The sequence below is a fragment of the Podarcis cretensis genome, assembly GCF_951804945.1.
Source record: "Podarcis cretensis genome assembly, chromosome: Z".
NCBI lineage: Eukaryota > Metazoa > Chordata > Lepidosauria > Squamata > Lacertidae > Podarcis > Podarcis cretensis.
The window spans coordinates 8,752,007-8,779,041 of NC_137184.1; the positions used below are offsets into that span (position 1 = coordinate 8,752,007).

The following is a 27,035-nucleotide window of genomic DNA, read 5'->3' on the forward strand; positions in this document are numbered from 1 at the left end:
GATATTCTTGAGAGGAAGCTGGTACAATGTGGGTTGAATGAGGTAACTGTTAGGTGGATTTGTAGCTGGTTGACTCACCGAACCCAAAGAGTACTGAACCCAAAGAGTACTCATTAATAGTTCCTCATCATCCTGGGGGAAAGTGACAAGTGGGGTGCCGCAGGGTTCTGTCCTGGGCTCGTTGTTGTTTAACATCTTTATAAATTACTTGGATGAAGGAATTGAGGGAATGCTTATCAAATTTGCAGATGACACCAAACTGGGAGCAGCAGCTAATGCTGCAGAAGACAGAATCAGAATTCAAATGACCTCAACAGATTGGAGAACTGGGCACAAACTAACAAAATGAATTTCAATAGGAACAAATGCAGGGCTCTGCATTTAGGCAGGAAGAACCAGATGCAGAAATATAGGATGGGGGACACCTGCTTACTAGCAGTATATGTGAAAAGGATCTAGGGGTCTTGATGGACCACAAGTTTAACATGAGTCAACAGGCTGATGCAGCAGCAAAAAAGCCAGTACTATTCTAGGCTGCTGGGACGCAGGTGGCGCTGTGGGTAAAAGCCTCAGTGCCTAGGGCTTGCCGATCGAAAGGTCGGTGGTTCAAATCCCTGCGGCGGGGTGCGCTCCCGTCGTTCGGTCCCAGCGCCTGCCAACCTAGCAGTTCGAAAGCACCCCCGGGTGCAAGTAGATAAATAGGGACCGCTTACTAGCGGGAAGGTAAACGGCGTTTCCGTGTGCGGCTCTGGCTCGCCAGAGCAGCGATGTCACGCTGGCCACGTGACCCGGAAGTGTCTCCGGACAGCGCTGGCCCCTGGCCTCTTAAGTGAGATGGGCGCACAACCCCAGAGTCTGTCAAGACTGGCCCGTACGGGCAGGGGTACCTTTACCTTTACCTTATTCTAGGCTGAATCAACAGAAGTATATTGTCCAGATCAAGAGAAGTAATAGTTGCACTCTATTCTGCCTTGGTCAAACCACACCTGGAACACTGTGTCCAGTTCTGGGCACCACAATTCAAGAAGGATGTTGACAAGCTGGAATGTTTGCTGAGAAGGGCAACCAAGATGATCAAGGATCTAGAAACTAAGTCTTATGAGGAATGTTTGAAGCAGCTGGGTGTGTTTAGCCTGGGAAAGAGGAGTCAGAGAAGAGAAATAATAGCCATTTTCAACTATCTTATGGGCTTTCACATGGAAGATGGAACAAGCTTTTTTCTCCTGCTCTGGAGGGTAGGACGCAAACCAATGCCTTCAAGTTGCAAGAAAGGTGATTCCAACTAAACATTCAGAAAAAACTTTCTGTCAGTAAGAGCTGTTCAGCAGTGGAACAGACCCCCACGAGAGGTGGTGGACTCTCCTTCCTTGGAGGTTTTTTATCAGAGGTATGATGGTCATCTGTCATGGATGCCTTAGCTGAGATTCTTGCATTGCAGGAGTTGCACTAGATGACCCTTGGGTTCCTTCCAGCTCTAAGATTCTATGATTCTATAAATGGTCCATGCTCGCCACTTAATGGATCCAAATGACTTCCAGAGAATGGTAGTGGATGTATTATCCCTTTTGATGGCCTCTCAGCTGATATCCTGGTGGCCTGCTGGAGTGAGGAGTTAACCAGGGCTATTGACAATCTGACTATGAAATGGCAAGAGTGCCAGTGGCGAAAAACACACTCTGAATTGGACTGAACATGACTTAGAGCTCAACACTGAGCCTACCAAGTGGAGACAGTGAAGGTGAAGAAGATCTTCTTCACTGCCTCTATTGCATCCATGGAAAACAATTCCAGGAGACTCTTTCAGGTGGTTTGTAGTCCAACAGAACCACCTTTGCCATTCTGGTCTGGTAGGGACTCCAAGATCTCCTGATTTTGCAGATAAAATTGCTCAAATTCGTGAAACGATAAACTCCATCATGGTAACAGGACTGGGTTGTGAGACTACCAGCAATATGTCTAGTCAAGTTGTATGGGATCAATTTCAACTTGTTACCTCCAAGGATGTGGACAAGCTGTTTGGACAAGTGAAACCACCTGTCTCATTTACCGTTGTCCATCCTGGCTTATAAAAGCAAGCCAGGAAGGACTGGGCAATGAGCTGGGAAGGGGGATGCTTCCCTCTTTGAGAGAGTCTTCCCAGTCCCCCTTAAAGAAGTAGTTATAAAATTGCTTTGCAAAAAAACCATATTTGGACCTGGCCATCCTGGCCAATTATCGCCCAGTCTGATTAAGCAGGTGATTGCTGAACAACTCCAGTCATGTCTGGAGGATGCAGACCATTTTGACCCCTTCCAAATCAGGGTTCAGGTTCCACCACGGGACTCAAACCACCTTGGTCACACTGGTCAATGACCTTCGGTGGGCTAGGAACAGAGGTGAAAGCTGTTTCCTGGTTCTGATAGATCTCTTAGTGGCTTTTGATACCATTGACCACAGTATCCTTCTGGACCATCTAGGAGGGTTGGAAGTTGGGGGCATGGTTATACATTGGTTTCGCTCCTTTCTCCTGGGCCATGGCCAGAAAGTGATGTTAGGAGATGAGTGTTTGGACCCCTGGGCACTCACTTGTAGGCTGACTCAGGACTTCATCGTCTCCCCCATGCTTTTTAACATGTATATGGAACTGCTGGGAGAGATCACCAGGGGGTTTGGGCTGAGTATCCACCAATATGCAGATGACACCCAGCTCTACCTCTCATTTAAATTGGAACTAACGAAGGTAGTGAACATCCTGTGTGAGTTTCTGGAGCTGGTTGGAGGATGGATGGTGATCAATAGACCGATGTTGAATCCAGACAAGACAGAAGTATTGTTTCTTGGGGACAGGGCGTGGGCAGGTGTGGGGGACTCCCTGGTCCTGAATGGGGTAACTGTGCTCCTGAAGAATCAGGTGAGCAACCTTGGGGTCATTTGGACTCAGAGCTGTCCATGGAGGCACAGGTCAACTCTGTGTCCAGGGCAGCTGTCTACCAGCTCCATTTGGTATGCCAGCAGAGACCCTAAATGCCTGTCCACTGTCTCACCAGAGAGGTATATACTCTGATTATCTCCTGCTTGGACTACTGCAAAGTATTCTATGTGGGGCTACCTTCAAAGGTGACTCAGAAACTACAATTAACCCAGAATGCAGTTGATAGACTGGTGACTTGGAGCAGCCACTGGGACCATATAATACTGAGCACAATTCAAATATTGCTGTTGACATTTAAAGCCCTAAACAGTTTTGACCCTGTACACCTGAAGGAGCGCCTCTGCCCACTTTGTTCAGCCTGGACACTAAGATCCAGCTCCAAGGGCCTTCTGGTAATTCCCTTATTGCAGGAAGAAAGGTTACAGGGAACATAACAGAGGGCCTTCTTGGTAGTCATGCCCGCCCTGTGAAATGCCCTCCCCTAAGATGTAAAACAAATAAACAACTATCTGACTTTTAGGAGACATCTGAAGGCAGCCCTGTAGAGGGAAGCTTTTAAAGTGTGGTGTTCTATTGTTTTTGTATATTCTGTTGGAAGCCACTCAGAGTGACTGGAGCAACCTAGTCAGATAGGCAGGGTACAATAATAAATTGCTGCTGCTACTACCACCACCACCACATGTTTTACTACTAGTAGTAGCAGTAGGAGGGACATGGGTGGCGCTGTGGGTTAAACCACAGAGCCTAGGGCTTGCCGATAAGAAGGTCGGCAGTTCGAATCCCCGCAACGGGGTGAGCTCCTGTTGTTTGGTCCCATCTCCTGCCAACCTAGCAGTTTGAAAGCACAAAGTCCAAGTACATAAATAGGGACCACTCTGGTGGGAAGGTAAACGGCGTTTCCGTGCGCTGCTCTGGTTTGCCAGAAGCGGCTTAGTAATGCTGGCCACATGACCCGGAAGCTGTACACCAGCTCCCTCGGCCAAGAAAGCGAGATGAGCGCCGCAACCCCAAAGTCGGCCACAACTGGACCTAATGGTCAGGGGTCCCTTTACCTTTACCTCTACTACTAGTAGTAGTATTACTACCAGTAGTACTACCGGTATTTCCCCCCACCCCCAAGAAAAATAGGTGCTGGTATGCACCACACTGCCACCACTGCATGTCCACCCACCCTGTGCTCACTTGCTCCCCCCTCCTATCTTTGCTGCTGCCTTTGACGCTACTTCCCATGACTGCAGGCACAGCCTCCCGGAAGTGCTTTTGCACAACCTAAGTGCCTTCCAGGAGGTGTCTGCAGCCACAGGAAGTAGTGGCAGCAGCAGAAGTGGAAAAGGTGCAAGCGGGTGAGTGGGCAAGCAGCATTGGCAAGATGGTGGCCAGGGGTGGGGTGGGGGAGGTGGCAATACGGCGTACTGCTGAGTACCATCTCAAAAAAAGCACTGACTACTACTACTAGAATAAATTAGCTGCCTATTGTTGGCTTTAGCTTCACATACTATTGGCCTCCCTGCCTTCCACCCTTCCAGCCCCAATGGCTGGAGGTGATGTAGGGATATCGCCGAGTGGACAGTGGGGTCCGGAGGGAGCACACTTTCCACCAGCAGGCAGCCACAGTCTGCCTGCACGTGTGACCTTGGGGTGCAGGGAAAACGCCCCCCCCCCCGACAAGTCATAGCTGTCTGGTACATCGTTCCCTGTGTCTGACCTTTTGCGGTCTCAGCAGTCTGCGGTGTCCTGTCTGTAACCTTTTGTCCCTGAGACCTTTTGTCTCCATTTGTCATACACTGTGCAAGGGGAAAATGACGCTGTGGAACAGGTGCCAAAATAGCTTTGTACCACCCCACGATCTCGGGACGGAAGATGTGTAAAGGTCACACCCCAAAATGTATCTGCCTAGCTTGCATATTTGTCTCAATAAAAGGAGGCTCCACAGGAATGGCAGCAGCTCGCTTCAGCCCACCTGTGCGCAGCTCACATGATGATCAACACCTGTCTTAGGCCTTCACTTTAGATGGGAGTAAAAATACTTGAATGGAAGGAAGGCTGGAAGTCTACAGGTTTAAAGGTAAAAGCAACCTTCTTTCTGTAACTCTCCAAGAATGAGAAGACATTATGACTGACAGATTATTTATTTCTCAATTGTTGATTGAGTTGGGCAGGTACCAATAAGTCTGGGGCTGAGCTGGAAGTTCACACATGGAAATTGTTGGACCACTGCTTTTCCCCTGAGGTGATAGTGGTGGTGCATCCCCTCTGGAAGAGGCCCTCCTTGGATCCAGAAGCCGGATGGGCAGGGTATAAATAAATTGTTGTTGTTGTGGTTGTGGTTGTTGTTGTTGTTGTTATATTTTTATTTATACCCCACCCTTCCTGGTTCAGAAAACTGGGCTCAGGGTGGATAACAAGAAATTTAAAACACTTAATTGATGCAACGAAAACAGCATAAAATACAGTATAAAACATGAATAACAATAAATTCAGAATTCAAAAATCAATTTAGGGGGGAAATCCATCCAATAAACATTAGATGATCACCAGGGCTAGCTGGCTGAATTAGTCCTATTTGGGCCAGCGAGGAGACCAGGAAGAATTAGCTGTGGGATCCAGAGCGGGTAATCTTCATAAAAAGGGGAGGGGGAGGGAAGGAAGGGGAATAAAAGATTAGGCTAAGTTCAAATTAAAGGCCAGGTAGAATAGCTCTGTCTTACAGACCCTGCGGAACGAAGTTAAATCCTGCAGGGCCCTGGTCTCATGGGACACAGCATTCCACCAGATCGGAGCCATCACTGAAAAGGCCCTGGCCCAGTTGACCAGACTTTAATATGCTCCTCCTGGGCAAAGTGAATGAGAGGGGCGGCTTACTTCTGGTCTAAACGCAGAGCTAGCACATTGCCTAGATCCATTACGGTCTGGTTCCAATGACCACTTTTTAGCACTGAAACAGCCACTGATTACTTTTATTGGGATAGTGATAGGAGGAGCGTGAGTCTTATTGGTTCTACTTCAGCAGCTTTCAATACCACTGACCATGATTTCCTTCTGAAACAACTCAGGAGATTAAGAGTTCTGGAGCACTGATTATGGATGTTTCTGCTTCTACCTGCAGCATCATTACAAAAGAGTAGTACCAGAAAGTAGGGGATTGTTGCTTGGCCCCCAAAATTCTGAATTTTAGGTTCCCCAGAACCTCCACAAAATGATGCTACATCAGGATACGTTAGTGAAATTCAGATGATTCCAAACTTTTACTCAGCCAGTATGTGAAGGGACTTTATATGTGTGCAGCTTCCCCTGCCTTTGCCTGCAGGAATTCCATTTACATACATGTCCCCTGCAAACGACTTCACAATGTCCCCTCTCCTGTTTCCCATTTGGGGTTTGCCCTATTAATGATTCAGTTTATCCCAAATTCCGGAAGGATGTCACTGCTGAAAACTAAAGCATGCATTCTGAAAACAACAATTAAGGGAGTCATAAAAGATTGATAAAAGCAACTCCAACAAAATACAACTCCAACAAAAAGAAAAGGGGAAGGAGCCCTAGAAGGGACAGAGAGACCATATAAAAATAACACCGGCTACACCAGCTGATTAAAACCTCTTAATCCAGCCAATTCAGATTGCACTTCAACAATATATTTAAAAGGCTCAAAACAGCCATGTTTATTTTTTCTCACACAGGGGCATTACATTTGGACACATAGCAACCCTTAAAGAGGGGGTTAACCATGCCAAATTGCAGACAGGTAGCTTCAGGGTTTTTGTGCTAACTGCCTTTAAAGTTTGCATATATATGGACTCTAATATCATACCTACCGAGCTGAAAATAATACTGCATGGGGGAAAAAGCCTTGTCTTAACCAACAGCGCCTGTTTCAAGTTGGTTTTCATTCCTATTAAAGAACACACAGCAGCTACTTAAAAGGCAATTAACACAGAGTGGGTAAACTGGCCTCCCTGGCACCTGGGCTTTGGAACTCTACAAATGGAACTCAACTCCCCCTAAGAATGCAGTAGGAAATTTACAGGAGGCGTAATCACTCAGATATTAAGAGGCCCGCTGAATGTTCTTTGCAACCTCTTCAAGGACAGTGAGGCAAGAGACTCCATGATTTTATCTCTCTCCCCCCCCCCATTATAGGACAGTATTCCAGCCACACCAGCAGCACTGAGGGAGGACCTGTCCACTTGAATCCTCTAGCTTCTCCCACCCCTATCTGATTCACACTTTTGAGTTTGCTGCTTGAAGAGCCAGTTCCCAGAATTCTTCACAGCTCTTTGAGGGGAATAGCTGTCACCTAATGATGCGGGTGGCGCTGTGGGTTAAACCACAGAGCCTAGGGCTTGCCGATCAGAAGGTCGGGGTTTGAATCCCCCACGACGAGGTGAGCTCCCATTGCACAGTCCCAGCTCCTGCCAAGCTAGCAGTTTGAAAGCACATCAAAGTGCAAGTAGATAAATAGGTACCACTACGGCGGGAAGGTAAACGGCGTTTCCGTGTGCCGCTCTGGTTCACCAGAAGCGGCTTAGTCATGCTGGCCACATGACCCAGAAGCTGTATGCTGGCTGTATGCTGGCTTTAATGGCCCTTGGCCATTAAAGCAAGAAAAGCAACCCCAGAGTCGGCTACGACTGGACCTAATGGTCAGGGGACCCTTTACCTTTACCTTTAATGACCATCAATGTAGCTGTGTAGCTAGCCGCACAGGACATGCAGGGGCATGTCCTGCATCTGGGGGCAGGGTGAGCTGCCCATGGGGACGTGGTGAGCTTCTCCAACACTTGGAGCCTCTCAGCTGCCTCCCCCTCAGCTGTAGGGTGGCTGAGGGAGAGGCAGTAGGCAGACACAAGTCCCACGCTGCCATTTCAGGCAGCATGGAACCTGCAAGGCACCTAAGCCACCACCTCACTCCTAAAAAGTTTCATGAGCCCGATACAATTATTTTTTTAAACTCATTTTGTCACACACCCCCTCAGTGATGATACCAGGGGCGGACTGCACCCTCCGCCACTGCCTCAACACCCTTAACAAACTACAGCTCCCAGGATCCTTTGGGGGAAGCTGTGACTGTTTAAAGTGACATCAAAGTACTTTAAATGCAGGGATTGTTCAACAATATGACAGTGTGATAAGCAGCTTCTATCTTTTGCTCTGCTGTTGTGGTTTTTAAATTTTTAACATCTGCTCCTGACCTGTTTTCACTGCTTTAGCTGTTCTACCTTCTATCCCCCCCCCCCCCCCATTTTCTCTCAAGGCTGAACTTCAGTACTTTCTTTTGTCTGTCCTGAATGTTTGAACATTCACCTTCATTGGACGTTCGCAAGTTCTAGTACTATGAAAGAAGGAGAAAAACATCTCCTTAAGAACACAAGCAAAGCTCATCTAGTTGAGCATCCTGTTCTTACAGTGGCCAACCAGATGCCTCTGGGAAGCCCAAAGCAGTACCTTTGATAATGAGGGTTGATAACCTAACCTAATGGTGCTGGAGGAGACTCTTGAGAGTCCCATGGACTGCAAGAAGATCAAACCTCTCCATTCTGAAGGAAATCAGCCCTGAGTGCTCACTGGAAGGACAGATTGTGAAGCTGAGGCTCCAGTACTTTGGCCACCTCATGAGAAGAGAAGACTCCCTGGAGAAGACCCTGATGTTGGGAAAGATGGAGGGCACAAGGAGAAGGGGGCGACAGAGGACGAGATGGTTGGATAGTGTTTTCGAGGTTACCAGCATGAGTCTGACCAAGCTGCGGGGGGCAGTGGAGGACAGGAGTGCCTGGCGTTCTCTGGTCCATCGGGTCACGAAGAGTCGGACACGACTAAACGACTAAACAACAACAACAACAACAACCTAATCCTCTATGAAATGCAATTCCTTATCCATTTTCTCCTCAATGTGCTTAATTTTATCCACCTGCATCATGTTCCCTCTTACTTGCCTTCTTTTCCTAAAGTAAAAAGACCCCAGATGTTCCAATGTTTCCTCGTAAAGAAGTTGCTTCAACCCCTTAGCATGAGAACATTGGAAGGGGCCTACTGGTTCAGATCAATGGCTGATGTAGTCCTATTTTCACAATGGCCACCCAGATGCCTGTGGCAAACCTACAGGCAGGATTCCAAGCACTCTCCCCTCCTGTGGTTTTCAACAACTTGTATTTAGAAGCATCGCTGCTTCTGACCATGGAGGCAGAATGTAGCCATCATGGCTAGAACCCCATGGATCTTCCCCAAAGGCCCCTTCCAGAAACCTGGAGCCACCATTGGTCATCACTTGTTGAATGGCTTCCCTACAACTCAGCTCTGATCCCATCACCTGGTGGAAAAACCAAAGTAAGAAGTGCATTAGACAGAGGAAGTGGGGAGGCGAGGGAGCAAGACAAATAACTTGGAATCAAGACAGGCCACAACACAAGGGTCAAATGGGAAGAGGAAGACTAATGGAAGTGCACATCATATGCATGCAACCACACGAAGAAACGAAACAGAGAGAACAACACCACATGACGGAATTGCTCCAAAGCAACTCACAAGCATGGTGAGGTGATGCTGTCCACCTTTTCCTCCAGCAGATTTTCCACAATGAAGTGAATGACTTAAGCAAAGGGAAGGGGAGGGGGAGAAGTCTACTTGTATGTATATATTCATCATTCATCAAATCCATTTATGGAACATTGTATACAGAGAGCAACTCACGGTGAATTAACGCTGGAGACCGACGAGCTGCGTGATACAGTACCTCGTGTTTGCTTTACAAAACTGCACATGCAAGAAACAGAAGAACAAAAAGGTGAGAGGGGGGGAAGGGAACAATTCCCAAGAGAATTTAGGAACATTAAAACAGCTGTATCAAGAGGCTCCCCAGGTCCCCCATCAGGTTGCAAGCTGGAACGTGCATCTTAAGAAACAAAACAAAACAGAGCCCAGGCAAGCTCTGGGGGGAAGTGAGATTCACAGAGACACCATCTCTGTGTTGAAAGAGGAGAGGGGAGGAGAGAGAAACTAAACCAATGCAAAAAAGATCAAATCAAAATAACAATGGAAGCCATACAAAGGTGGACCCAGAAGCCAACCAAGAGATATTTTAAAAATAGTGTAGATTGCACTTGTGGACATTTAAGGCTATTTCCAATAAACCTCATCATCATCACAGATCTTTGTGGGTGCAACTGAAGTATATACTCTAGGAATTGTCAAGCAGGGAGTGCCCACATAGTTCCCTCCATATGTTGATGGGCTACAATTCCCAACAGCCCTAGCTAGCATGGACAATGAGGTTCTGGTTTGTGGTTTGATAACATCTGGAGGATGCCATGTTAGCAACCCCTGTCCTAGGCCACAGTTACTGTATGGGTGAATATCAAGAGACACACTTTAGAAGGTGGGCTAGAAGTAGGAGCCCAAAGGACCTCCCCAGGCTGTACTGAAAGGGGCAGGCACTTTGACACCCTCCAGATGTTGTTGCACTTAAAGGGCCATCAACCTTGACCATTAGCCCTGTTGGCTGGTGCTGATGGGAGTTGGGATTTCAGGAATAAATTATTTTATTTTTATTTTTTGCTTACAGCTGGTGGTTTGGACTTTTGTGTTGTTGGTGGTGGTGCTGCTGCTGTTCTTGTAAATAAAAAAAGTGATTAAAAATATATACCCAAAGGAGGAGTTATTTTGATGCCTAATGGATAAACTGTGCATTGGCACAGGTACCTCCCATGCCTCTGAGGTCTAGTCAGACTTTAACAGAGATCAAGCCTTTACCAGAGATCAAGATTTGTCTTTGGAACTCTTTGCCAATAGAAGCTTGCCTGGTCACCCCTGCTTTCTTTCAGATGTGTTCTGATACAGATCCAATACAGATGTCTGAACTGTATTGTCCAGAAGGCCTTTGGAACATGATTTCCCACCCTTCGAAAACAGTTTTGATTAACTTTTAAAAACCTGCTTTTGTAGCTGCATTTGGTTTTCTTGTTACACCTTCTATGAAAGTGTGGTTAATAAATATTTAAGTTATTTATTATTATTTTAAATAATAATAATAATAAGGGATTAAATGGCTGGAGAAGTTCTCCTGCTCATTTCATTCTTTACATTTGCTTATGGCTACCAGCTTAGATGCTTTTAAAATAAGATCAGGCAAATTAATGGAGGATGAGGTTGTTGGTGGATGCTGGTCACTATGTCTGTATGCTACTTTTACATCACTAGAATATGGCTATGAATGGCTGAATAACAGGTGCTGAGGATCACAAGTGAGGAAAGCGCTGTTGAAAATAGACCCTGCTTGTGGGCTTTCCATACCCATCTAGCTAGCCGCTGTGAGCACAGGATGCTGGAACTAGCTGGACCAGCAGTTTGATCCAGCAGGGCTTTTGCTAGGTACCTTCAGGATCAGAATGCCAGTTGCTGAGGGGGGAAAGCAGGACTATTGCCATAATGTCCTGCTTCTGAGTTTCCAAAAGCATTTGGTTAGAGACTGAGAAATAGGATGCTGGACTACACAGGCTTTTGGTCAGATCCAGCAGGGCTTGTCTTAGGTTCTTCTGATCTCAGCTCATTTGCCAGTCCTGGCTCACTTACAAGTTTCTCCTTCACATCTTTGTCCTATTAAGAACCCTGTGGGGTGGGTTAGATTGAGTGGCGGTGACTGGTCCAAGGTCAACTAGCAAACTTCATGGATGAGTAGGGCTCTGCTCATGGGTCTACCTGAGTCCTAGGACCCACCTGCACAATACATTTAAAGCAGTATCACGCCACTTTAAATAGCCATGGCTTCCCCCAAAGAATCATGGGAATTGTAGTGTTTTATGGGTGCTGCAAGTTGTTAGGGGACCCCAATCCCTTCATGGAGCTACCGTTTCCAGAATTCCCTGAGAAGAGGGATTGATTCTTAAACCACTTTGTGTAGAATTAATTGGTTACAATCCTATGAATTAAATATACATATATTATATACACAAAACTATACTTTTTTTTCAAAACAAAACAGTATCATAGCCGAGTGGCCCTTTCACCATATGCAGTGATAGTGACACACTGGATATATAAATAAATTACAATGCAACAACATGTGTGAATGCAATTTCAACATGTGCAATGTACAACTGCAGATATAGAATACACAACAACAGCTGTTGATCTGTATTCTTTCTCTGCAATTGTACATTGTACTGCCACTGAAGAAGGCCAAGTAGTCGAAACATTTGGCTATACACAGTGACCTTGGAAAAATATCCATTTCATGCATTGGGCATGTTATTTCATTTTAAATGATGAGGCAACAGGGAGGCTGGAACAGTGCAAACACACCAGCAGGACTGCCAGAACCACCAGTATGTTTGCACTGCAACACCTTCTCTACCACTTAGCTCTCTCCCTCCCAGTTAGCAACCATGCCCCACCTGCTAGGAGGCTCTGCGCCCTTCCCAATTACTGGCAAACTTCAGCTCCATTTGTCTATTATATCTGAGTCAGGTGCTGCTGTGCAAGTCCTGGATGCAGATGGCCTGGATAAGGGCCAGTCAGAAGAAGCTACCTGATTGTATCTACTTTTACAAACCTACCTGGGTGCTAGCTAAACACCTCAGGTGAACACCTTCTCTCGGTCCCATCAACACCCAAAGCATGGCTGGTGGTGCATGAGAGTGAGTCTTTTTTGTGGCTTGGAGGAAAAGTGGGATATATATATACGCGGGTGGCGCTGTGGGTTAAACCACAGAGCCTAGGACTTGCTGATCAGAAGGTCGGGGTTCAAATCCCCGCAACGGGGTGAGCTCCCGTTGCTCAGTCCCTGCTCCTGCCAACCTAGCAGTTTGAAAGCATGTCAAAGTGCAAGTAGATAAATAGGTACCACTCTGGCAGGAAGGTAAACGGTGTTTCCGTGTGCTGCTCTGGTTCGCCAGAAGCGGCTTAGTCATGCTGGCCACATGACCTGGAAGCTGTACGCCAGCTCCCTCAGCCAATAAAGCGAGATGAGCGCCGCAACCCCAGAGTTGGTCATGACTGGGCCTAATGGTCAGGGGTCCCTTTACCTTTACTTATACATTAAATAGACAGACAGACAGACAGACAGACAGACAGACAGACAGAAAGATAGATAGATAGATGATAGATAGATAGATAGATAGATAGATAGATATAGATAGATATAGATAGATGATAGATAGATAGATAGATAGATAGATAGATAGATAGATAGATAGATGATAGATAGATAGATGATAGATAGATAAATAAGCAAGCTGAATCCTAACAAGATGGAAATCCTGCAAGTGGGTGGTTGTTGGGCCTGAGAATTTAGATGTTTGCTTACTCTGGACAGGGTCACCCTCCCCCTCAAAGGAGCAGCTGCATAGCCTGTGGGTGATCCTGGAGTCATCTCTGTCCCTGAAGACACAGATGGCAGTAGTGACTAGAGGGCGCCATTTTCCAGCCTTAGCTGGTATGCTAAATATGGATAATTCCTGGACTGGGACAGCCTTGCTGCTGTGATTCATGCATCGGTAACCTCAAGGCTGGACTACTGCAATGCACTCTCTGTGGGACTGCTTTTAAGGGTGGTCCAGGGGCTCCACCAGTCAAGCCAGAGCACTGAGTCCTACTGTCCTCATGTTACACCACTCCCAAAAGCAGGTGCACTGGTTGCCAATATACCACCAAGCCAGGATTAAGGTTTTGGTTTTCCCCTTTAAAACCCCAACTAACTTGGGACCACTTAGCCAGGAGGAGCATCTTTCTTCATGTCAACTTGCCCAGCAATAAAATTGTTGGGTGAAGCCCTCCCAATCATGCTGTAATATGCAGTGAGGTTCAGTTAGTGCTGACTAAAGGGAGGCATCTTGTTATGGATGAAAGATAGCAAAAAAAAAGTTGCAATAAAATAAAATAAAACAAAATAAAATAAAAACAACATGGACAGGAAAGATATTTCAAATGCACAAGAAGTCAATGGGTGGTTCCCTGTGATATAAATCTCTAAGAGTCACCAGTATTATTTTCAGAGGTTTTGTTTATTCTAGGGCAGGGGTGGGGAGCCTTAGGCCCATAGGCCAAATGTGGCCCTCCAAGCCTCTCTATCTTGGCCCTCAGGACTCTCCCAAGCTACACTCATGTCTCAGGCCACATGCTTCACTGGCCCTACTTTGCACCTGTCTTGTGTGTTTTTGCCTGGATGTGGAATGTTTCCTCAGCATCTGATAATGCAGAGGTGGGAAAACTTTTTTTACTTGATGGGGCAGATCCTTATCATGAGTACAACAACATATCATTGACAGGTTGGTCAAAATCCCTCCCATGGATTTGTAACTCTCTTCGCAATCCCCCTTTAATCCCCTGCTCTTAGAGGTTTAAAAGGAGACTGGCAAAGTGTTAAAGCCTTTTGCAAAAGTGCACTTTGAAGCAGCTCACCTTTTTCCAGCGGCTGAAGCAGGAGTGCTGGGGCTGCTTTAAAGAACTTTGCAACAGCACTATTTGAAGCAACTCACACTTCCCCTTTAAGCAAGCAACTGGGTGGCAATAGAAGCAGCAGCAGCAGTAGGGTGGGTGTGGGAGAATCCTCTCCCCCCACCTTTCCCTGTTGCCACCACCCACCCACTTGTCCACTTAAAGGAACCATGTGAGCTGCTTCAAACAGTGCTTCTGCAAGGATTTTAATCCCTGACATCAGTTGATATTGACAAACTGGAATGTGTGTAGAGGGTTACCACGATGATCAAGGGTCTGGAAACCAAGCCTTATGAGGAACGGTGGAAGGAGCTGGGTATGGTTAGCCTGGAAAAGAGGAGACTGAGAGGAGATAGGGTAGCCATCTTCCAATATCTCAGGGGCTGTCATATGGAAGATGGAGCAAGCTTGTTTTTTCTTGCTCCGGAGGGTAGGACTCAAACCAATGGTTTCAAGTTACAAGAAAAGCAAAAGGCTGGAGCAGAATTTTGAGGGGACCAGCCCCTCCTTAACATTTGGGCGAGTTCACCTCCCCAGATGGTGCCTCTGTGTGTAGAAACTAGCCTTCTGTCTGAAGGTAACATTCACATTTGTTGCACTGTCTGCTTTTGCTTCCGCCCCCACCTACGACTAGCATGTGCCAAGAAGGAAATGCAACTCTCAGGCTGAAAAAAGAAAACTTGTCCTTCATCGTTCTAGGGCTTATATGGCTCGTCCACAAGATGCTATAGGGGGGCCTGTTTGTGGAAGGGGGTGGGCATGGACTCTTTCTGGACCAGAACAAATAAGACGTGAATGGCAACCAGGGGACACAAAGAAGAAATAAAATGGGCATGACATTTCCAAAATAATAAGAAAAAGAAACCCTTACGCTGCTATGGAAATGTTAGCGGCTGACAGGGGACTAACATCAGCTACTTCCTTGGCCTTCTGCAGGGCAAGTTTCTGATTGGTGGCCTCTTCCATCTCCTCTTCGTCCTGTTTTGGAAGACAATGGCACAGGCAGGAATGCATTATTCTTGACAGGACATGTTTCTGAGTGGGTGTGTCTAGGACTATCCCATCTCCCTCCCCAATCTATACATGGAATTAAGTGACATATCTCACAACCCTGTTGCAGAAATCAATGTAAATATATGCACCCATAAATTCACCTCCTGCCTTTTGAGATGACTACAGATGCAATGAAACCAAAGTTAATGGAAAAGAGGAATCTAACTAAAAATAATGATGATGAAATACTTCTGAGGAAGGACTGCCATTCAGTGGTAGATCATCTCCTATGCATGCAAAAGCCTGCAGATTCAATCCCCAGCATCTCCTGGTAGGGCAGGGGGCAGGGAGGGAGGGAGGGAGGGACTCCCACCTAAGAGTCTGCTCTCAAGAGAATACTGAAGAAAATACTGAACTAATTGGACCAATTGTCTGACTCAGTATAAGGGAGCTTTCTGTATCCTTTTGGGGAAGGGCCATGGCTCTGTGCTGCTTTGAATGCAAAAGGTCCCTGGTTCAATTCCTAGCATCTCCAGGTAGGTTTGGGGAGCCCTTTTGCCTGGAACACAGTTGAGCTGCTGCCAGTCTGTGTTGGTAATCTTGCGCTAGATGAACCAGTGGTCTGACTCAGTACAAGGCAGCTTCCTGTGTCCTTTTGGGGATGGGTTGTAACACAGTGGTAGTGCATCTGCTTTGCATGTAAAAAGTCCTAAGTTCAATCCTTGGCATCTTCTGGGAGGGCAGGGAAAGACTCCTACTTGAAATCCTGGAGAGCCACTGCCAGTCAGTGCAGATAGTACTGACCTAGACCTGTGGATTCAAGTCTCCACCCCCATCATTCTGCCCGGGCACTGAGGTCTAGCGCCAAGGGCCTTCTGGCAGTTTCCTCACTGTGAGAAGTGATGTTATGGGGAACCAGGTGGAGGGCCTTCTCGGTAGTGGCACCTGCCCTGTGGAACACCCTCCCTTCAGATGTTAAAGAGAAGAACAACTACCAGACTTTTAAAAGACATCTGAAGGCAGCCCTGTTTAGGGAAGCTTTTAATGTTTAACAGACTACTGTATTTTAATACTTTGCTGGAAGCCACCCAGAGTGGCTGGGGAAACCCAGCCAGATGGGTGGGGTATAAATAAATTGTTGTTGTTGTTGTTACAAGAAAAAAAATTCTGGCTAAGCATCAGGAAGAACTTCCTGACAGTAAGAGCTGTTCGACAGAAGAACAATATCTCTCTGGAGGTTGGAAACTCTCCTTCCTTGGAGGTTTTTAAGCTGTGTTTGGATTGGTCACCTGTCATAGGTGCTTTAGCTGAGATTCCTGCATTGCATGGGGTCAGACTAGATGACCCTTGGGGTGCCTTCCAACTCTATGATCCTACGACTCAGTATGAGGCAGCTTTCTTCAGTGATCTGCTGATATATTTGGCATTGTCAATCGCATCAACACTAAGTTCAGCTCTTCCCTTTTCAGAGAGGAAAACACTCAGATCAGAGCGGTGGAAGGGCTGCTTTGCCTTTAGACTACCAAACACTGCTATTCCCTTTCACGAATGGGCTAGTGGGCACATAACAAGCTGATCCCTTGCTGTGGTTGGTAAGGAAGTAATTCAAGCCAGACTAAGTGAAAGATAGACCATTAAATTATTGCACACAGTCAATTATTTCACAACTTTCAGTACATACCATATTCTTCCGTGTATAAGATGTTTTTTGCTAACTTTTTTTTTTTGGTCAAAAATTGGGGGTTGTCTTATACATGGATGGTGAATGCTCAGGGGCAAAAAACAAAACAAAACACTACTTACCTGCCCATGGCTGCCTTGAAGAAGGTGCCAGAAGTGCCGGAGCCACTGTACCTCCTGAGCTATCTCTCAAAAAAAACTCAACAACTTTGGGTGTACACACACATCCTGCCACCCCAGGTGCCGGTCGGGGTTGCTGTGCCAGTGCCAGAGCTTTGAATATTTAATAAACTATCAAAGTTGTTCTGTTTGATGTTTAAAATGTTGATTTCTTAATTTGGGGCTCAAAAAAAATAGGGGTCGTCTTATACACGAAAAAATACGGTGTATCAGTGACTTGTTTGGCAATGGTCTGGTACAGATATTCAAAATGGACTGTCATAAAGTACCCTTGATGTCTTGGGGAAGGGCTATAGTTCACTGGTAAAGCATCCACTTCATTCAGCAGGTCCTGTGTTCAATCCCTGGCAACTCCAGGTAGGGCTGAGAATATCCCTTGTCTGAAACCCTGGATAGCTGCTGCCAGTCAGTGTCAACAGTACTGAGCTGGATGGACTCATTACTGCTCTCATTACTGGACTCCAACTCCCATCAGCCCCAGCCAGCATGGCCAAGGATGATGGGAGCTATAGTTTGGCAACACCTGGAGGGTAGGGATGAGGGTTTTGAATTTAATGCACTTTTGCCTAATAAGCAAACTGAAAGGTAGCCATCTTTCAAGAGGCACACTTCTCTGAATGTTATGATGCAGTTCTCCACATACTCAGAATTTTTATAAAAGATACATGAAAGCGTGCACGAAAAAGTATATATCAATACAAATAATAACATGCATTGTATTCCATTCGGGGAAGTTGCGTGCAATGTTGTGCATATTAAGGGAAACATGCATTAAAATGCTGATGAATTTTTATGAGGACTTCTCTCTCTCTCTCTTTCTTAATGCAAACTAATGAGGATATGAGGCAAACCATCCTTAAGGCTGCAAAAATTAAGAAACTGACCGAAAATGAAATTGACAGATCTGTTCATTCCTACTGGGAGACCAGAGGCTTGTCAACGCATGAATGGAAGACATGAATGGAAGATGATGGAGGGGGCAGTTAACAAAGAGTTTTGCAGAGGCCAGGTTACATTGCCCTTTTGGCTTTAGAAGAAGATTGGGCAAATTCATGGAGAAGAGGGCTGTTGGTGGCTATTAGGGATGATGGCTATGCTCTGCCTCCACTGTCAGAAGCAGCAATGCTTTTGAATACCAGGTGCTGGAACCTGGGAGAGGGAAGAATGATGTCGTGCTCAGGTTCTACCTGCAGGTTTCGCACAAGCGAAATCTGGTTGACCACTGCAAGAAATGGGTGCTGGACTAGATGGGCCATTGGCCTGATCCAGCAGGCTCTTCTAACGTTCTTAATTTGCATGTGTTACATGTAATCATATTTACTCAGCTATAAAACCCCTTGCATTCTCCTAAGTACACCACATAATTGAAGCTCTTTGATGCACCTCTTCCCTCTCCACCTCTTCACTCTTTTGAAAAGCCCTAGTGATTTCCAGATCCATGGTCTGATTTAAACTGAGAGCATTTCAAAGGAAGCTGTGCAATTTATCAGTGCTTTTGATGCCATCAATATTTAATTGCCCTCCACCATAACACTAACAAAAGGCAGCTTTCTGGACAAGCCATTGGATTCAGAACAATTCAAAGGGGAAATTTGAAAATGAAGTGGTCTGAACTCCTTTTTTCAATGCCTTAAGGACCCTCTCTTTGCCCCAAGCCAAAGTGTTCCTACAAATCTTTTGGAGCTCCTTGAATAGACAATAACAAATCCCCAAGAGGAAAAAAATCTCATCAGTTTTTATAAAAAGCAGGAAAGGGAGCTTAATTTCAGACAGTATAAAATCGTTCTATAATACAAGAAGGTTTGCTAAGAGGGGCAGAAGGACACAGCAGAGGCTCATAGTTCAAGATTCTGCCTGTGGGTGGCTATTAGCCTCTCTGCATAGCAGTATAGGTAGCTGTCATTCTGAGTCAGGCCAGTGGGTTAATCTTGCTCAGTGTTGTCTACACTGACTGGTAGTGGCCAGAATTTCAGTCAGGGAACATAACCAGCCCTACTTGAAGATGCTTGGGGTTGATCATGGATGCTCAGCCGCTGACCTATGGTCCTTTCATCTAAAATATAAAGTAAGAACCCAGTGCTCATGGTTATGAACAAAGAGCAAATTCAAGGAACAAGCTGACATATACAGTCAGGTCACTCTAGCTTGGTTTTGTCTACTATACTAACTGGTAACAGCTTTCCAAGGTTTGGGACAGTGGGATCTCTCCCAGCCCTACCTGGAGATGATGATGATGATGATGATGATGATGATGATTGTTTATTTATTTACCCCTCCCATCTGGCTGGGTTTTCCCAGCCACAACAGAATATTAAAAACATGATAAAACATCAAACATTATGCTGGGCATCAGTGACGTAGCATGTGGGGGTGGCACAGAGACGGTTGCCCTGGGTACAAAATTGTTAAGGGGCGCAAAAATTCAGCATTCAGTGCTGCTTTACTACAGCTGCATGCTTCAGTAACTGGTCTCCACTGAAAATGGCTTCTCCATGCAAACCAAGAAGTGACTTTTTGTGAGGAAACTGGTAAAATGTGAGTTGAATGAGGTAATCATTAGGTAGATTTGTAGCTGGTTGACTGACTGAACCCAAAGAGTACTCATTAATGGTTCCTCATAATCCTGGAAAAAAGTGACAAGTGAGGTGGCACAGGGTTCTGTCCTGGGCCCATTGCCATTCAATGGGCCCATTCTTTATCAATGACTTGGATGAAGGAATTGAGGGAATGCTCATCAAATCTGCAGATGACACCAAACTGGAAGGGGTAGCTAATGCCGCAGAAGACAGAATTGGAATTCAAAATGGCCTTAACAGATCGGAGAGCTGGGTGCAAGCTAACAAGATGAATTTCAATAGGGACAAATGTAAGGTTCTGCACTTAGGCAGGAAGAACCAGATGCACAAATATAGAATGGGGGACACCTGGCTTACTAGCAGTACATGCTTCTTTCTATAATGGGAAAGCTCTACACTTGATTCCTCTCTATTAAACTGACTCTTTTTAAAATGATAATAATATAATATCTGAAGCCCAGGCCAGCTTTCTTGAGAACCTTTCAACATCAGATCACTGTGTCGTGCTGCCCCACTTAGCAGAGAAATACACCAGCCCTCTGCAGGGAGAACTAATTGTGGCCTTTATGGACTTTAAATCTCCTTCCGAATCTATTCCCAGATCGAAACCATGGACCAAATAACAGCCATTACTGCAGGATAAATGACTCTTCTTATTAAATTCTGTACAGTGATGGCAAATTGCAGGTTAGATGTGGATTGCAGGACCAGCTTTCAGACTGTATTGAGATGGCTAAGGGAGTGAGATGGGGCTTTACTTGGGCCCCCACATTGTTTAGCATTTCCCTAAATGGTTTAGAGGAAAGTCTAATGGATCCAGATGGTCATCACTGGAAAGACCCCTTTTTTTGCTATATGCGGACAATGCGGCCATTGTCTCTCGTTCCAGACCTGCTTTGAAATACCAACTAAGGAAGTTCTCAGATTACTGTTTTTTAAATGGGTTACCCATCAGCTATGAGAAATCCAAAATTTTGGTTTTTGAGAAAAAATATTCCCCTTGTAAATGGGTATTAGGTGGCCATCTTCTAGAGCAGACTAAAGGCTTCCAGTACCTAGGACTGTTGTTTCACCACACAAAGTCCTGGAATTGCCACTGGCAGACTATCTGTCAGGAGGCGGAGATGAGCAAACTTGCTATACTCCATTTCATTTTCACAAAGGGAGGTCACTATCTTCCATCAACCATAAGGGTCCTTAATGCGAAATCTGTTTCCCAGTTCCTTTATGCTTCAAAAGTCTGGTACAATGGTCTATTTTCTAAGTTAGATGGGTTCCAAGCTAAGTTCCTTCGGTCCCTACATCAGGTCCCAGAGTGTCCCTAAATCAATTTTGTTGTTGGAAACAGGTGAATGCCCACTCTCCACCAAAGTGTGGTGGGTTGCCTTGAAATACTGGCTAAAGATCTCAGTATTCCCCTGGGGAAGGGATTACTTTTACATCTATCCGATGGGGAGTCTATCAGCTCATGGTCGAAAACTATGGCCCAAAAAGCCTCCTTGACTGGTCTTTCACCATCCTTTTTACACCATCTGGGCTAGAATATTGCCCTTAAATCCCTGAGGCAGATGTTATGGGACATTTCACACAGCAATCTTCACTCTAGATCCTATGTAACCTGTGGTCGGTTTGCATCTGGAATCCACTATTGTCATGATTTTCAGTTACCATCATAGTTCATGAATCTGTCTGTACCTAACTATTGCTGATTATTCACCAAAGCTAGATTAAATGTATTTCCATCAGAAGTACTAAATGGCAGGTTGTCTGGTATACCCTATCAGAATAGGCTCTTCTTATGCTCTCAGGGTGTCAACTATATGAAGCATATCCTGTTACACTGTGAGCAGTTCAAACAAGCCAGGGAACAGCAGAAGGAAAAGCAAGATGTAGCACCAGGCCAATACAGCTTGTTCCTCCCTCAGCTTCTTTAAACTGTTCCCACCCCCCACCCCAGCTGAGCATGCCTCAATGCCTCACATATGGGGCATGGGGCTCGCTCAGCTGGTGATAGATTGCGATGTTGAAAACCTGACATCGCCCAGCCCCACATATGAATGGGCATGGTGTGACACAACAAATAATTCCACTGTACAGCACCACTATTCCTCCAGCCCTTCCACACATGTGTGCTTCTGTTCTCACATGGCTTACCCATTAAAAACAGCAGGAAAGAATGATACACCAGTATGCCACTCCAAATTTTGTGACTTTGCTCCTGCAATTTTCTGGGTTAACTGGAAATGAGCCCTAAACATGCACTAGATTCCTCTAGATTTCTGGAAGAGTCCATCAAGCTCAAATATAACATGGAGAGAATCACTTAAGTAAAATGGAGTAAACTGTCAAAGGGATGGTACTAGCTGTGATGGCAATGTTCTGCCTCCACTGTTGGAGGCAGAAATGCTTCTGAATTCCAGTTGTTGGATTCCACAGAGGTGGGGAAAGTGCTCTTGTGCTTAAATCATGCTTGTGAGTTTTCCACATGCATCTGGTTAGCTGCCAGTATTGCCAGCTTGGCCTCACAACCGTGGGTGCCTGGGGCCATGGGTGACATGTGGCATGCATGGCCCTGGCACCAAAATTTGTGAGTGCCCGGTCCCTTCATGGGGAATTTTGTGGGTGCTCGGGCACCCAGGGTCCCAGGGAGTTGGCACCTATGTTGGCTGCCGTAAGAGAAGGATGCTAGGCTAGATGGGCCATCGGACTTGATCGAGCAGCTTCTTCTTATGCTAATGAAAGCGAAAGGACATACTTCTTCACACAGGATGTAGACTAATGATGGAATTTTCTCCCATGAGATGCTTTAGATGGCTTTAGAAGATTAGATGAATTCATAGCAGATAAAGCTCTATCAATGACTACTAGCAATAATGTGTATGTTTTCCCTCCGCGGCTGGAGGTAGTATGCCTCTGAAAACACATTTGTAGGAATCTCAAGCACTGTTGCCCTCAGATCCTCCTTTCAGCATTCCCATAGGCATCTGATTGGCCACTGTGAGGGGGGGAAATGCTGGGCTAGATGGGCCTTTGGTCTAATTTAGCGGGCTGTTCTTATATTTAAACCAGTAGCGGGTATACACAAGGATGTGGGACTTGTGACCAGCATGGCCAATGGTCAGGGATGATGGGAATTCAGCAATGCTTGGAAGACCACAACTTCCCCATCTGTACAAGAAGCTGAAAGAAGCTCTGTGGAGCCCAAAGCTCAATCGTATTTGGGGTAATAGGCAGCAATTTAAAAGAAAAAAAGGACAAACTACCAGCTTCTTCCACCAAAGGACCAGTGGTTCCAACAGCTGCTGAGAGCCTTGGTGCATTCTTACACTCACCTTGGTCAACTCCTGTGCATTGGCAAGGTTGTCCACAGCAATGGCCAAGAAGACATTCAGGAGCGTGTCTGGTTAAGCTGCTAAGGATCTTTTTAAAGAAAACCCTGATCTCCCCACAAATCAGGATGTATGATCAATAAACAGTCTGACATTGTCTAACTTCTCCACAATCAAAGCAGGATGAATACTCAATTAACAGTCTGAGTTGTCTAACTTCCCTGCAAGCAAATCAGGATGAACGATCAATAAACAGGTCACCATGAGGTGACCTATGTGCGTGACATAATTTTGATAATGTGTGATCACTGAAAAACATTTTAAAAAGTGACAATTATTAAATGATTTTGAAGCCAGATCTGGTTATATGATCAACCTGAATAAATCAGAACAGTTGCGTTATATAACATAAAGAATATTGGAAAACATTATTTAAAGCATGTCCAATTACATGGTGGGAGACTTCAATCTGTTGTTTCAGAGCTTGGATAACTGATCAGCGCAAAACCTGGTTAATTATAATCATAATAAATGATAAAAGTATATTTAAATGGCCCTTGATAGATTGTTATAAGTAAAGGTCCCCTGGGTAGGAAGACTATCAATTGTAAATATGAAGATGATACATTGCATGCTCTTCCTTTGCTTTTAAGTATAATTGGTTGTATTCAAGAAACGTTTAACTCAGAGTGGACACACTGACATTAATGAACCTAAGTTACGTATGTTTATTAATTTCAGTGGACCTAGTTTGGCACTGGATACCATCTAATGTTATCAGTAGACTATGGAACAACAAGTGGCATAAAACTAGTGCTGGGTTTGTATTGGCTACAATAATACAAATAATTCAAAACATCACATAATTCAGGGCTGGGGAATCTAGGAGTCAGATAGAGAGGCATATAGGGCAGATTTAGCATCTGGGCCTGAGGTTCCTTTTCCCTAAAACAGACCATGATCAAATCCCTTGACTATTCCTAAATTCTGCACTGTGAATAGTCCTCTAAATGCTTTGTAGTCAGTATTTGAGCTGCGCATGAAATTTATCAAGTCAGAAAATTGCCACCATTGCGCTCTTGCATATTTTCACCTCCAGCTCCCTGCTCTGACTGTACTGCACGGATGTTTCACCTTCCTTGATGCGGCCTAATTATTTCAAGTCAAGTCTGGTTTTGAACAGATAGGCTGAAGTCCCCCCCCCCTCCACCTCTCTCAGCCAGCTAACTTTTACATATCTTTTTAGATGCTTCTATTAACTTTTCATTTGGTAGCTAATAAGGCTGGGAAGCGATGAGAAAGACAGCAGTGTGTCTTGAGCATTAGCAGCTGTATTCAAATTGAGGCAGGTAGCTGGAATTTAGGGCAAAAAGCAATTCAGCACAAAGGCGACTTCTACAAAAAGACTGCAAAGAGAGAGTTGGTCAGAGTTTGATTTTTCTTTTTTAAAAGAAAAGAAAAGAAAAGAAAAGAAAAGAAAAGAGGGGCAACAAGCACATTTAGGGCAACAAATGGTCCATCATGGGGAGTCTGTATATAGAGAGCCTTTGTCCCTGGATGCTGTTGGCCTACAGTTCCCACCCTCTGTTGGCTGGGAAGGGTTGGGGGTTGTAGTCTGACAGCATCTGGAATATAAAGGTTGGTGAGAAGCTGATTTAAAAGCTAAATGCGAAGAATAGATCTTTGTGCAGAGCCACTTGTGATCTGAGCACCATCATCTATATAGATTTTCCAGTTCTGACTGTTAGAATTCATCTGCTCAAGAAAATAAATGACAAGCCTGGATGAATGTTGGGGGGGTGGGCGGCTCTACTGACTGCTGCTGCCACTCCACTATGGAATTCACCTATCTTGCTTTTACCAGGTATATAAGGGCAGGGTTGCCAAAGGCAATGCCTTTGTAGGTGCCTCTATGTTGTACAAAGCACAACATTCAGTATGCACTTAGCACAGCACTTGGAGTCACACACAGTCACTCCGGACAGTGAAAGATTGCAACAGAATGTTCTTGCCATTTTAAAGGAAGGGGTGGCTTCTGTATGGTCTGGCTCACACGTAACACTAAGCCAGGTGAGGAAACTCAGGCCCAGGCCCAGGGAGCAAATGAGGCCCTCAATACCTCTCTGTCTAGCCCTTGGGAATCTCCACAACCCAGACATCACATCCATCATTGGTCCTGCTTTGCACCCTCCCTGAGATTATCCCCCACCCAGGTGAGAATGTGCCCTTGAGCTCTGATAATGCCTCTTGCTTATCTGATGGATGCCCACTACTGACATATGCCAAAGGTTTCCCAGAAGAGAGTGTGGCTAAAAAAAGATTTCTCCCCTCTCTGCTAAGTCATGGTTTGTTTAGTCCAAGTGTGATTTGTTGGAGTATCCAATCCCAGCCCAGCAGAATAACCAAGGTTTGCTTTTTGTCAACAAACCATAATGTGAAATGTGGCTTGTTGTTGCTTTACAAACTATTGCTATGGTTTGGCATTATGTCTGAACCAAATAGCCTTGCTCAGCTATGGTCTTTTGGCTACTGCCTCACCCAAGATGCCCCCCCAAACCATAGAACAGGGGTCAGCAAACTTTTTCAGCAGGGGGCTGCTCTACTGTCCCTCAGACCTTGTGGGGGGCTGGACTATTTTTTTGGGGGGGGAATGAATTCCCAGACCATCTGCGGGCCAGATTGAGAAGGCGATTGGTTGCCTATCCATGCCATAGAAGCACCAATCTGGAAAAATATATCTAGGCTTATTTGCTCATCTGTGAGATGAACAAAGCAGCATTTAAAAACCAACAACACATGACTTAGTGTTATGTGTGTATGCAGGTTGAAAAAAATAATGTATGTATATTCCTTTTTTCAGGTGGGAGGAAGAATAACAACAACAGGAGGAGTTTGGATTTGATATCCCACTTTATCACTACCTAAAGGGGTCTCACAGCGGCTAACATTCTCCTTTCCCTTCCTCCCCCACAACAACACTCTGTGAGGTGAGTGGGGCTGAGAGACTTCAGAGAAGTGTGGCTAGCCCAAGGTCACCCAGCAGCTGCATGTGGAGGAGCAGAGACATGAACCCGGTTCACCAGATTACAAGTGTACCGCTCTTAACCACTACACCACACTGGCTCACAGGAAACCTGCACTGCATAAATGGGACTACCAAAGTTTAGGATTTCACCAGTTGGATTCTCCCCCCCCCCCAAGAAACACACTTCACAAATACTACTACATTTCATAATAAATCAATATTTCTGCTAATGGGTTTCCACCAGCTGCCCATTAGCACGTGGCTGCTAAGGTTGAATATGCATTTTTTAGCAATGGAGCAGCACAAAATGCCATTAGCAAATCAGATTTTGGCAGGGCAAGGATACAGTTACCAAACAGTGTCAAGACAATGAAGTAGATGGATGAGAACATTCCTGAGTGGACGCCCCCTTGAGATTCTATCCCCTGGTACATCACAGCATTCCAGTCTTCTCCAGTCAGAATCTGTAAAGTTAATTAGAGTAAAAAATAAGAAAGTGTGAGGGGAGGCTGGGAAAGATAATATAAACCTTTTTCCAGATAGCTTGGCTTGTTTAGAATAGTTCTGGGGAACCTCAGCCCTCTGGCTCCCTCTGTCAGGTCTTTGGGCCTGTTCCCAGGCCACACCTTTCACTGGCCTTACTCCACTCTCTCCATAAGTGCTCAGTTGTAACTATAGCCACGTCCACACCAGACGTTTAAAGCACATGGCTTCCTGCAGAGAACCCTGGCAGCTGCAGCATGCTAAGGGTGCTGGGAACTGTTGCTCTGTGAGGGGCAAGCTACCATTTCCAAGATTCTTTGCTGGAAGCTGTAACTGCCAAAGTGGTATAAATATGTTTTAAATGCATGGTGTGGATGTGACCAATGCCTCTAGTTTGCCTGGATGGGGAGGTGTGTGCACATAGGTCTGTG

General features: G+C 45.4%; 2 protein-coding genes across 14 annotated transcripts in view; one reads left to right on the forward strand and one right to left on the reverse strand.

Annotated features, from left to right (window-relative positions):
- Window positions 1–27,035, forward strand: part of SLC31A2 (solute carrier family 31 member 2) — a 543,264-nt gene that overhangs the window by 388,126 nt on the left and 128,103 nt on the right. The window lies entirely within an intron of this gene.
- Window positions 1–27,035, reverse strand: part of CACNA1B (calcium voltage-gated channel subunit alpha1 B) — a 326,691-nt gene that overhangs the window by 95,099 nt on the left and 204,557 nt on the right. For 10 of the 13 annotated variants that reach the window (XM_079961868.1, XM_079961879.1, XM_079961878.1 and 7 more), the window contains 4 exons: window positions 26,468–26,585; window positions 23,100–23,167; window positions 15,210–15,316; window positions 9,599–9,661 (listed from right to left, as the gene is read on the reverse strand). In XM_079961868.1, the coding sequence (XP_079817994.1) occupies window positions 9,599–9,661; window positions 15,210–15,316; window positions 23,100–23,167; window positions 26,468–26,585 (356 nt within the window). The remainder of the gene's footprint in view (window positions 1–9,598; window positions 9,662–15,209; window positions 15,317–23,099; window positions 23,168–26,467; window positions 26,586–27,035) is intronic. The other 3 variants (XM_079961871.1, XM_079961876.1, XM_079961875.1) reach the window with 1 other exon arrangement.